At 43.0% G+C, this 13,194-nt stretch overlaps 1 protein-coding gene across 2 annotated transcripts in view; it reads right to left on the bottom strand.

Moving 5' to 3' along the window:
* Positions 1-13,194, bottom strand: part of LOC311247337 (uncharacterized protein) — a 58,995-nt gene that overhangs the window by 16,842 nt on the left and 28,959 nt on the right. For both annotated transcript variants that reach the window (XM_084337703.1, XM_084337702.1), the window contains exons 10-15: positions 10,830-10,903; positions 5,910-6,268; positions 4,320-4,468; positions 3,978-4,213; positions 1,479-1,595; positions 1,113-1,322 (exon numbers count right to left, since the gene is read on the bottom strand). In XM_084337703.1, the coding sequence (XP_084193829.1) occupies positions 1,113-1,322; positions 1,479-1,595; positions 3,978-4,213; positions 4,320-4,468; positions 5,910-6,268; positions 10,830-10,903 (1,145 nt within the window). The remainder of the gene's footprint in view (positions 1-1,112; positions 1,323-1,478; positions 1,596-3,977; positions 4,214-4,319; positions 4,469-5,909; positions 6,269-10,829; positions 10,904-13,194) is intronic.

The raw sequence follows: 13,194 nt of genomic DNA on the forward strand, positions 1-13,194 counted from the left end.
TCTTTCGTAACGATCACAATGCGTGTGTGCGTGCCGTTGGCGCCGACCAAAGCACGGAGGGCGACTTTTCCTCCCCCGCTTCTGTGCGTGCATGATGAAACATAATACCGATAATCTAGCGTTTATTTCAGAACAATTCATAAATCAAGCGACAAATGGCACGATTTCTAAGGAAATGCATTGAAGCGCCGTTTGCTGGAGTTTATTGGGATTAGACAGGATCACTCTAAAACTACCGGTATACTCATATTCACCACGGTATAAAACGGAAATGTATGAAAAAAATTCATGTTTTTTGCATGTTGACCGGAAGAAACTCCCTGACAATCGACGTGTTTATTAGATCCATAGCTATATTTTTTATATTTAATATAGTTTTAGCACACAAACACCGGCATTAACCCCATTGAACAGAGCGCTGGCCTTCTTACCAGACGGTAAACGGCAACCTCTAGGCGCTCATCGAGTTAACAATAAATAAATCACTGATCAAAATCGCATGGGAAAATGTGTTAATTTGTCTCTATAGAATTGTTTATGCAAAACTATAATATTTAGGGCATAACAGCATGGAGACGATCTTTATTACAATATAATTTTTTCCAATATTAAGCTAAATCGATCTCGTCCAATGCACTACATTTTAGTAAAAAGGGAAAATAGGATATACATTTTTTTCACCGTTTTTTGCTTTTTCTGTCCTGAAATGTAATCAAGATATGTTTGTACCGAGTTCCTTGGGTCAAACAAAAAACAGGTGGTAAAAAAAAAAAAAAAAAAAAAAAAAAAAAAAAAATCCACCCTATGCAGGTGGACCCATGTTTCCATCTAGACTAATTTGTTTGGCTATTGTGTCACAAAATAAATAAACTCCCTTTTTACTTTATTTAATTCTGACTAGAGTTATTTTGTATGTTACAGGAGACTTAAGTTTAAGTCAAGCACTTTCATATTATGTAATGTTGTCTGTTTAAGAAGTGCAATAAATGATTTTATTGAAAAAATAAGAATTGTGATCTCAATTCTTGAGAAAAATCATGATTCACATTTTAGCAAGAATCTCCCCCAGCCCTACTCTAGACTCTACTACAACACTGGTATATACACAGTACCTTGTGTACTCCTCCCTGGCTTTCTCCTGGGTCTGGTGGGCTGTCAGATGGCTCTTCTGCTGTTCTTCAGACTCATCCTTCACCCTCTTCATCTCCTCCTTCTGCTGAATCACTCGGTCCATCTCATCCTTCATCTTCTGGCTCACTCTCTCCACCTCCTCCTCCAGCTCCCTCCGTCTCTCCTCCGCTCCCCTCAAAGCCTGCTTGGTGCTGAAGGGAAAACAACAATCTTTTTTTTTCTTTGCCCTCAAAGGTTGAAACAACACACTCCCAGCCAGTTGTAATCTGGGAGGAAACAAAGAAGAAACCCCCATTAATCACACACACATTTAATTCCTGAAGAAAACGGATGTCCCGAGCCCTTACCTCTCCAGCTCAGTGGCGAGGGCTCCAATCTTGCCCAGAGAGTCTGCGTGTTCCTCCTGGAGTTCTCTCGTGGCTGCCAAAAGTTTCTCTCCCAACGTCTCTGCGTCACTGCTCTTACTAATAAACACAACAAACACTATTGAGGCATTTCAATAATTTTGTGTTACTTTCATAGGCTCATAAAACCCATACCAGTCTAATTATATTTGAAAAGGATAAATTACCTAAGCCTAGCAGTTTTAAATTTTCAACATCAATAGCAGTGTGAAAAGTAGGCAGAGATCTCCCAAAACATAGTTTATACACCTATGAACTAGGGCTGGGCGATATGGAAAAAAATCATATCGCGATAACGATATGATAATTTTATTTTATTTCTCGATATCGATAATTATCGAATTGTTATAAGTATACATTTTTTTTTTATTTTTTTTTTTAACAACAGATGTATGTTTATTTTGCAGCAATTCTTTGTCATTGCCGCCATCTTTAGTGTTACATCCCCTCACACTCCAGTTCTCAGGCTGCAGCTGGTTTAAAAGCTAAAGTAAACCGGCTTCTCTGCTGGCTGTGGCTCCAGAGGAGTTGAACAGTTCTGGCTCTGCTCGTTTATTTTCGATCTTTTGGCGCTTTTTTGGTGGACAAACCACCGCACATGTGCACTGTGACTCGTGACTGGAGTCTAGTTCTGCTAGCACACATAGCCTACTGTGTACAGACGGTTTCAAAATGTATTTTAAATTAGAAAGCAAACAAAATAAATGGACAAGAGAAAAAGAAATCTGAATTTGGTCAGTATTGTCATTTGGACAAGCACAGCCAGGGGAGGAAATTAGGCCACTTTACTGGCCAAATGCTAGTATTTTTTACGTTTGGCTGGTAAAAAAAATCAGATACCCGCCAGTTGGCTGGTAAGCCAAAAAGTTAGTTTCCTCCCCTGCTGGCGAGTATACAAAAAAATAAAACATTCTGCAATCACTGCACTGGCAAACGGTGCGCGTCTTCTGAGTGTTCGCTTTAGTTGACAGTGCCACGAGAGCACTGCACAAGACCACCCGCGGACATATAATGTTTAATAAACGTTTGCGCAGTACTGGCCAACCCGCGGACATATAATAATAAAAGTCCCGCGGTACTAGGCTAGCCATCAGGAGCACTCTCAAACGGATAATGTTAAACACAGCAGAAGATGGAAAACAGACAGACTGACCAACGGGGAACTGCATCCAACCCTAGTACAACCCTCGAGTATAAGTTACTAAGGACACATTTAAATCACAGAGGTGTAATGTTAGTCTACTGGAACTGTATACAGTGGTTAGCTTCTAGTTAGCGTTTTAGCTATAGCTGCTTGCTAGCTAACGTTAGCCCCGTGTGCTCAAAGCAGCCAGCTAGGTGTATCTGTTATGACTATAATGTTTCCAAAAAAGCACCGGACTACGACGTAAGGTTAGACATTTTATTTCATGCTCAAAAGCCCCTGGCTTGCACATCGCAGTCACGAAAGGGGCTAGCTCAACCAGTGCACTGTGCACAACAGCACACCAACCCAACTGACGTTACCACAACACTTGACGGTACTTCACAGCACTGTCGTAAGACCACCGTGCTGTCTTAAAGGCACAGTGTGCCTACCCAGATGCATACACAACATTGACGCGGCTTGACAAAGAAGTAATTATCACAATTAGCGATTTTTTTTGTCTGGTAAAAAATCTGTTTGGCTGGTAAAAAAAATCAGATACTCGCCAGTTGGCTGGTAAGCCAAAAAGTTAGTTTCCTCCCCTGAGCACAGCCATTACTTTAAGTTGCAGGCAAGAAAGACAAGTCTGTCCACTGTCTCTGGTTTTAAAACTGCCCTGTTGCAGGTAAAAAAAAAAAAAAAAAAAAAAAAACGATTTTTCTTTTAAAATTTCGATATTCGATATCGATTATTAAAATATATCGCGATATTTATCGTTATCGTTATATCGCCCAGCCCTACTATCAACACAAACGTAGTTTAAGACCGGAACAATATCTGGTAATAGAGAGCAGTCAAAACACGACTGGTATGGTCCTTTCAAATCTCCACGCTAATCAACTGGAATGTCTTGTTCCCTAAACATTGATGCATGCGATTTAATCACTGAGGACTCTAGCTTAGCAGGTCATATTCATAAAATATATACATCTTTTCTTGTTAAGAGTTTGAGGTATTAAGATACCATTTCATATATACTAGAAGCCCATTAAAGTCAGAAATCAGCACACATGCATGGTGGCTGGGTGGCGCAGTGGACATTGCGCTTGTCAGGACAGGGGAGGGAGAATTGGCACGAGAGGTAAATTGGGATGGGAAGAAAAAGAAATCACAGAAAAGACAAAGTAGATAAAAAGAAATCAGCACACATGCAATAATCTCTGGGATAATAATGTGCTTATTAAAATAGCAAACAATGAAGTCGTAGATCCTACAAGGTTCTTCTCCTTCAATAGGAGTTCAGTGAGGTTCCTCACCTGCCTAGCTGAGCCCTGGCCTCACTCAGCCGTCTCTCCAGACATGCGTTCTGCTGCTGCATGCTCTGAAGGGCTTCCTGGCTCTTCTCCACCGTCTCCTGCCACCTCTGCTCCTGCTCCTCCATGACAGAAAGCTCACCCAGCACCTCCTCCATCTCATCCCTCAGCGTCCTGAGGCGCTCCTCAGACTCCTCCCTCTCTTGCCCCAGAAGCACAGACAGGGAATCTGCAAGTGCCTGCAGACATGAGAAACCATGAGTGTCGACATGGAATAAACAAGAGTGAGGTGCTGGCCGTCACGTTGAGTCTCAGAGTGGTTGTAATGTGTAAGTGCAGTTTAACCTTTTCCTTCTCCACTTCGCCAGTAAGGGCATCACAAGCCTGTTGGAGCTGCATCTGTGCCTCACTCTCATCACTCTTGACCTCCTTCAAGGAGCTCAGCTCTGTCTTCAGCTCCTGCACTCTTCTCAGGCCCTCCTCCTCAGTCCTGCCTGAGACCAGGGAGAAACCACGCAATTATGGTCGGGTTCCGTTTTTGGAACCGGGTTCAAATTGGTAAAATACCTGGATAAATTAAGCTCAAGAGTCTAAAGCAACCATGTATGAAATAACCCCGCCCGCCTTCTCTCCACTAACTCCCAATCACCAATCTCAGTCTTCTTTCAAATCACATACAACATTGCTGAATGAATCCCTTAAGCCCAGTACAGGCCAGAGATTCATACACACCATAAATCGATCAATACAGAACCAATTAATTAATGTTGCGTTTTTTTTTTTAAATGTAGCCAAGAGTAAATACCCGAACCCTTTCAAAACAGCAGTCAAAGTGTATATTTTCAGCACTACGTTTGTTTAACAATGATTTTAAGTGTTCGTGAAATAAGTCTAGAAATTTCAGTGCATCGAGTCAGAAAAAGGCGCGAGGACATGGCGCAACCGAACTAGTGTAGTCTTTTGAAAGAAGAGACCCAGGGCTTTAGATGGGCTTTCAAATTTCATAAAACACTTCCCAGCTCACACCAGCCAGTCAATCATCGGATTTATAGCGTGAAGGTTTTTTCCCAGTTATTTTCTGGATCATATTTCAACACTTAAAAAAATCATGGTAAACAAACGTAGTGCTGAAAATATACTCTTTGACTGCCGTTATGACAGGGTTAGGGTCTTTACTCTTGGCTACATTTGAAAAATAAATGAAACATTAATTCATACATTTCGTAAAGATGGATTTATGGTGCGATATCAATCTTGTACCGGACAGCTCAGGCTTAAGAGGTTTATATTTTGTTAGTGCAGCAATACACACTTTTTCTCCCATTTTCTATATTTTCTCCCATCCCAATTTCGTATCATCCAATGCAACCCTCCCCTGTCACGAACGCTGTTTCTTGCCTCCCACAAGCCGGCTGCAATGTGGACTAAGTCATACATAGCACAAGTCCCCTCCGGTACTTGAGGTAACAGCAGTCGCATCTTTTCACCTGCGCAGCTCGATCTCTGTGGCGAGGAGTAACGCGTGGGAGGCTCACGCTGCCCCCGACACTTCCTGATTCTACTGCGCAGGCGCACCATCCGACCTGTAGGAGTCGCTGTCCACAACGCCCGATCCCCACCCATCAGTTTCCCACCCTCTAATACTGCCAATTGTATTAGTACGGACGACCAGCCAAACTGAAAACAATGTGGAGAGCTGGATTCGAACATGCGAACCCAGCGTCTCCACATTGGTGGCGAGTGCCTTGCCCACTACACCACCTAGCCGCCCTAGGTTTATATTTTGTTAGTGCAGCAATACACATTCTTTAGCTAAGAAATGGCTGTAATAAATCACCTAAAAAGTTGAAGGGAGAGGATGGAAAAGATATAAGATTTGATCAAATGCTTTCAAACGCAACATCTTTTACAAACAGAATCATTATTTGGACATACTCCTGTCTTCCTCCAGGAGGACACATCTCTCTCCGAGGTGGGCTGCTCCCTCATCCAGCTCCCTTTCAGTCCTCCTCAACACCTCCCTCAGCCTGGTCAGCTCTGCCTCCTGCTGTTGCGCTGTACCCTGGTAGGCCTCAACTTCCTGGTTGGCCTGCTTCACTCGTGCCTCCATCTCAACCAGTGTCTTCTGGGAAGACTCCAGCTCCAGCTGGCGGCTCTCTAGTGCCTTCTCAGTCTCCCGTAATGCATCCTGAGAGGCCTGCAGCTCTTGTTGACATTTATCCTCCTTTTGCTTCAGATCACGTTGAGAGTTCTGCAGCTCAGCGGTGCGCTGCTCCAGTTCTCCCTCTAGCAGACTGCAGAAAAGCAGCAAATCATATGAATTAGGGATGGGTGTGAAGAATCAAACCACTCGTTCAGTTGAAACTAGGGATGTCCGATATTATCGGCCGATATCGGCAGTAAAATGTGATATCGGAAAATATCTGTATCGATTTTTTTTTTTTTTTTTTTTTACATTTATTTAACCTTTATTTACCCAGGCAAGCAAGTAAGAACCAATTCTTATTTTATTTATTGTCAAAAGTATGCATGTTGGTTTAATTCAACAACGAGATATGTAATGTTAATTTTTACTTTTTTAATTATCATATTTTGCACAGATAATGCTTACATTTAGAAAGCCTTTTGAATGCATCCAGTGAAATTATTAATTACCTGAAATTATTCAGTTTTTTTGGGGGGAAACCCTGCATATATCGGTATCGGTTGATATCGGTATCGGTATCGAAATTAAGAGTTGGACAATATCGGAATATCGGTATCGGTAAAAAAGCCAATATCGAGCATCCCTTGAAACGGTGAATAATTGTGTGCTAGATTTTCTCTCTCTTTCTTTTTTTTTTTTTTTTTACACCAAAGACATCCACCAAAACATGTTCATTTGTGCCACTGAAACTGAAATCTCGCTCTGAAATCCTGCGAGGCGCGAGTTGCAGGAAGACAACGCTGGAAGCTGTGGAGCATGAAGCGAAGTCACTTGTGTTGGGATACGCTAGTTTGAGTTATCTAGAAAGATAAAAACGGCAGTTTGTGTTTATGCATTTCCAAATTGCACCAACATGTCGCCCGCATAGCGTTTATATACTATTGATACGGATATGCCATTCCATAAGCAGAGAGCTGCTGCAGAAATGGTAACAGACTGTTTTGACCGACGCAATAAGCATTGGGTGCATTGCTGGTAGCGTGCACGACTCTGCGCAATCTCGTTATTGCTACTGCCATGCGTTTTAACAAAAAATATGTTTCCCGAAATAATTACTTGAGCAATACTCAAGTAATTAACTCATTCCCCGCCAATGACGAGTATACTCGTTATTGGCCGCCAGGACGCCAACGAGTATACTTGTTATTTGATCGTTATTTCTTTTATTCGCTATTTCCAATCGTTATCCATCCAGGGAGCCTGTGTAACCATAGGGAATGAGTCCAATACCGCCGCCTGGTGGTATGCGGCCGATGTTGCACTCCCTTTGAGAGGCCCTTTGGGGCTGTGTGTCGATGGAATTCCTCCGGGACGACTTTTCTAGTAACGCTGGATGCTTGTATGCTTTCTACAACGGAGTTCGGCGATTCATTTCTGGTCATGTGACATGTACGCCCAATCGTGGGACCGCAAGTGTCTACACTGGTTAAGCTTAGGCGCTCTTTCGAAGTTGGTTAAGGTTAGAGTTTGTCTTAGAGCATGGCGATAGAACGCCAGGTGCTTTGCAGGCTGTTCAACACAGAAATGGGCAAGTGGCCAATCAGATTTGAAAATCGCCGAACTCCGTTGTAGAAAGCAAGGGCGCATCGTTTTTTTCGGGACCCCCGATTCATTATGCTGTGGTGGGTTATGTCATGGCCCAAATGGACATACGATCTACCAGATGGCAATCAAATAATTGGAATATTATTTTTAGAGTCTCGGCCACAGGTAAGAGCAATTTAACGTCAATTTCAGCTTGGTTATCCATTGTTTTCATAGCCATCGCCCTGATCAGCGTATGCTGTTATACTAACGTAACGAATGACGTTATCGACAATCAATTAATCAGAAACGACCCCCCCCCCTCCCCCTTTCATGCATGCATGATGGAACATAATATACCGATCATATGCATTTGAATTTTTTATTGTAGCGTGTATAGGGACGAAATGCCAATGGATTAAGTATAATATGCGCCGCAGGCTATTACTAGCCTCCCAGAAATTACCCTGGCCTAGACCACTCTAAAACTATACTTATAATTATTCACCACTTTATCACATCTTGAACGATAGATACTCGATGTCAAATGGGCCATAGTATTGCATCCATAGCTATCACAGGGCTGTACGTTAACTTTTTTTGCACATAGCACTGGTGCTACAGAGGTTGATAGTTTTGTAGCACAGGACAAAATCGTGTAGCACAAGTATAAAACGTGTTATATTTGTAACAGTCACAAATGTGCCTATTGGGGCGGCTAGGTGGTGCAGTGGGCAAGGCGCTTAGGGGGTGGGAAGCTGATGGGTGGGGATCGGACGTTGTGGACAGCGACTCCTACAGGTCGGTTGGTGCGCCTGCGCAGTAGAATCAGGAAGTGACGGGGGCGGCGTCCCTCCAAAGCGCAGACCCCCCGACGCTGAAAGATCACGCTGTGCAGGTGAAAAGATGCGACGGCTGCTACCTCGAGTACCGGAGGGGACTCGTGCAATGTATGGCTTTGTCCACATTACAGCCGGCTTGTGGGAGGCATGGCCTAACAGCGTTCGAGACAGGGGAGGGTAGAATTGGACGATACGAAATTGGGATGGGAGAAAAAGTAGAAAAAAAAAAGAATTTGCCTATTGTATTCGTTTTATTTAGTTGCAGTGCCATGTTTGGCTGTCATTTTCATGCTGACAAGTTGACGTCACACAGCCAGACACGTTACGTGTAAGGAATTATGGGATTTGGTGTCGAGTGTATAGACTCTACTAGGGGTGGGAATCACGATAAGATATTGATTATTTGGACAACGATACGATATTTGCCAATATCTGCCATGATACGATACAGGTGCCTGCAATCGATATGAGACAATATCATAAGCCCATTTAACACAATCAGCAACATTTAGATCAACTCAAAAAAGGTAACGAAAATATAATTTGAAAAAATTAATTTAGCTCTTCCAGACATTTAAAAATGAAAAACAATCTATTGTTTTAAATACAAATAGACATCCTGTTCACTATAAAGTGCCACGTTTTGATATATTGAGCTTTAAACTTTAAAGGGGACATGCATTGCTATTCCTAGCACTATTTGGGCAACTTTATACAATTCCTGTGAGTCTATGGAAAACCTCTGTAAGGTTTTATTCAAAAAAAATCATTGTTTTATATTTCTAATCAAGTACTCAAAGCCCCATTTTTCTCACTTTGAATTTCAGGCTATGTTGGCCTGGCTCTGCCCATAAGCACTTTGAGTGACGGTCATCCACACAGTGTGTGTGTGTGTGAGAGAGAGAGAGAGAGTGAGAGACTCTGTCACGAGGGTGTATCCGTTTCTCTCGCTCTCTGTCAAACCCCGTTTGATGAAGTGTCGGGTTACAACCACAGAGCCAATAGGATCACTATCCGCTCCATCCTCGCCTCGTTACGTCACGATTCAAGTCAAATCAGAATGACTTAATTAAATCTAGCAGGAAATGGTCCGAGCTGAATGAGAGCTGATCAAGGTTAGCTTGTTGTTAGCTTACGCCACTGGTGCCCAACCAGTCGATCGCGATCGACAGGTAGATCGCGGGCTGATTTCAAGTAGATCTCGATTAATAAAATCAGATTACTAATTACATTTTTTGTGTGCAAAATCAACTCTGCCTCTCTTTGTTAACTACAACAAGCACTGCCGTTTGTTATTTAAGATGAGGTCGGACTCGGCACCGACAGATTTGTGTTCATTATGCTGCTTTTATAAAGCCTCAAATGACGGCTTACAATATTTCACGAAAGCAAAGTGTTGTTTGTCTAAGATTTAAAAAGGTTTAAACTTTACAGCACTGACAAAGTGCTGTACAAGTGCATATTGAAGGGTATTACTAATACTATCAATACTAATAATAGCCGAGAGTAGGTTAAATTTTGGCTGGTAGCTCTCGGCTAGGTGGTAAATTAAAAAGTAGATCTTTGTTCAAAAAAGGTTGGGCACCCCTGGCTTACGCTAACGTAGCGTTAATTTGAGTCTTTTAACACGACGTGGTCATAAAGGAATGGCGAGGATTGCAAAGCATGTTAGATGCATTTGACCTGTTGCGGAATAAAACCGCAGGGATTTGTTTTGAGTCGCGAAATAGGCACACTAGCCTTGCTATGTTGCAATGTGCGTGCTCCAGACGCTACTGCTACTACGGAGACGAGTACTGCCGTGTGCTGTGGAGCCGAGTGGATACGACACCACAGGATTTTCAAAATAAGAGTATCGATATGAACCGAACATTGCTAGCTGCCGGAGCCATAGATATTATGGCTGGAGCTGCGCTTGGGCGGAAATGAGTTGCCACAGGATTTTCAAAATAAGAGTATTGATATGAACCGAATGCCTATCGCACCAGTGCTACTGAAGTAAATCCATTCATCGCACAGACCGATGTTGCTGTAGCACGTGCAACATATATCTCGCACTGTACAGCCCTGGCTATATATAGTTATAGCTCTGCAAATAAGGTGAGCGACTCTATTGGTTTTAATGCGTGGCAGCACAGTCATATCCCGTTCCCAGCGTGGCAGTCAATGAGTTAATGAAGAGAACTTGATCTGGGAAAACATTACTTGTGCCCATCCGTAATATGAATGTCCTGTGGGCTTAAATCTAAATGCGGTTGTGTAAGGTAATAGGCACTTGCTTACCCCAGTCTCCCCTGCTGAGAATCGGACACAGTCTGCTCAGACACATTCTTCTCTCGCAGCTTCAAGCGCAGATCCTACAGACGTGTTAAGAAAAGGTCTAACTCAAAAAAGGAGATGGCAATGGAAAATGCAGCCCTGTTGAGATTACCTACTAAGAGAATGTTAAACAGTTAAAAATACAATTCATCTTAACCCTTTCACTGCCACACGACAGCCGGTTAACCCTTTCACTGTGACAATACAGAAGGTTAGCCCTTTACTATCACACAACCGACAGCGATGCTCCATCATTAGCTCCGCGGATGCAGAGCTAATGATGCTAATGATGGAGCATCGATGTCGGTTGTGTGATAGTAAAGGGTTAACCTTCTGTTGTGTGGCAGTGAAAGGGTTAACATGTCAAACCACCAACAACATTTCAAAATAAAGGTTGTCAGACTATTTGATTTTCTACAATTTACCACAAAAGGTACAACATTCAACAATTGTTCTTGTTTTATAACCACCTACTCAACGGGGGGGAATACAACCAAAATGTCCATATTGCTTTTGTTTCGTTCCGAGTCAAAGTGCAGTGCCTCTAGGGGCGGAGCAGGGTCTTGTTGAGCAATCTTCACATTTATTTTAAATTGTTTACATGATATGAAAGTACAGGTTCATAAACCTTCAAAATAAGCCATCACTTGTACAAATTGGGCGGATACTTTTCAATCTATGTCTTAACAAAGATGATAACACAATAGCCCGTTTTGAGCTACAGAGCTTCAAATTGGCTGTTCTCTTAACACACTCCCGGCCGTTTCGGATCCAACGGTTGAGGGCCAACCACGGATATGTCCTTGGCAAGGTTGTTTTGACTTTTATTCCATTTTAATAACCTACTCAATGTCACCGAGCGGCACTGCAGAATTACCCTACTCTTTCGGAAAAGTGCATTACTGGCCAGATCCTCGTAGGGGCGCTGTCTCGATAATGCAGTGTTCCCTGTGGCAGAACGGTGTTTTAATTTTTTTGATCTTGAATGGACTTTCCCGTTAACCTGAAGCTATGCGTGCCATGTAGCATAGAATACGTTTTTGGACACTGAATTCAGTAAAGGAATATATCATCAGCCAATAGACATATCGATCTACCAGATGGCGATCGATAACTGGGAAATCCTTTTTGCAGTCCAACCGGCCCACGGTAAGAGCTTTTTCACGTAAATTACAGCCCAATCGGGCCTTGCTCTCATATCCAACCAGCGAATACGGCTAATGCCGTTATTGGTAATCAATAGGGATGCACCTATCACGTTTTTTGCCACCGATACAGATCACCGATCGTCGTGAGCCATATCGGCCGATACCGATCGTTTTTGATAAATGTATTTTATATAATCTTTTTTTTTTATAAAATATATATATTATATAATTAGACTTGTACTTGTATTATCTGTGAGACATCGCCACCACGCAACAAGCTCCACTGTCTGCGTGTACTCTAGTAGCCTCCAGCTACGACGACCAGGATTCTCCGGAGCTGCAGCTGGACCTATACTCGAGTAGCCTCGAGCTACGGCCAGGATTCTCCTGCGCTGCAGCTGGACCCTATTGGTATAACGTTACTGTGCTCAGCAAGCCCTCAGCTCGAATAAGCATCGAATCAGTGTTATAAGACATTGATATCAGGAGCTATCTGTAGCTACTGCTAGCCGGATATATAACGTTAATACAACGCCTCAGTGAATTATTTAGTTCAAGGGACATTTCGTTTTGAACAGTGAACTAACTTGCGCTAACAGGTATCATACACGTCTCTACTAGACTTGCTGGAGCGTTTGTTGATGTCAGGAGCCATCAGTAGCTGGCCGGCTAGATACCGTTCGGTTAGACAATGCCTCATCATGTATTAAACTAAAAGTGAATAGTTGACTGGGTCATTTTGTAACGGTAGCTAAGCTAACGTTAGCTCAGGGAGACGCCGTCCTCCCGTGTCCCGTCCCACTAGACTAGACCCGTGTTTACATGCGTGCGGGAGGGGCTGGAGGGATGAGCAGACGCCGCACCACCCAGTGTCTGACAGAACTCAGCGACAGCGAGTGAGATCGGTTTTGACGATCGACGAAAATAAAGCATCATCACCGATAGCATATTTATACTGATTATCGGCCGATAACGATCGGTGGCCGATCGATCGGGGCATCCCTAGTAATCAATAATCGGAAATGACGTCCCCCGCCCCCCCCTTTCATGCATTCATGGTGGACCATGATACCGACAATATGCATTTAGATTTTTAGCTCTAGCTTCTGTAGGGCCAAAGCGCCATTCGATTTAACGTTATTAGCTTAGCGCCCTGTATCTCGTTTTGCAGGAAATATACC

The sequence above is a fragment of the Notolepis coatsorum genome (assembly GCF_963971535.1).
Source record: "Notolepis coatsorum genome assembly, chromosome: 20".
NCBI lineage: Eukaryota > Metazoa > Chordata > Actinopteri > Aulopiformes > Paralepididae > Notolepis > Notolepis coatsorum.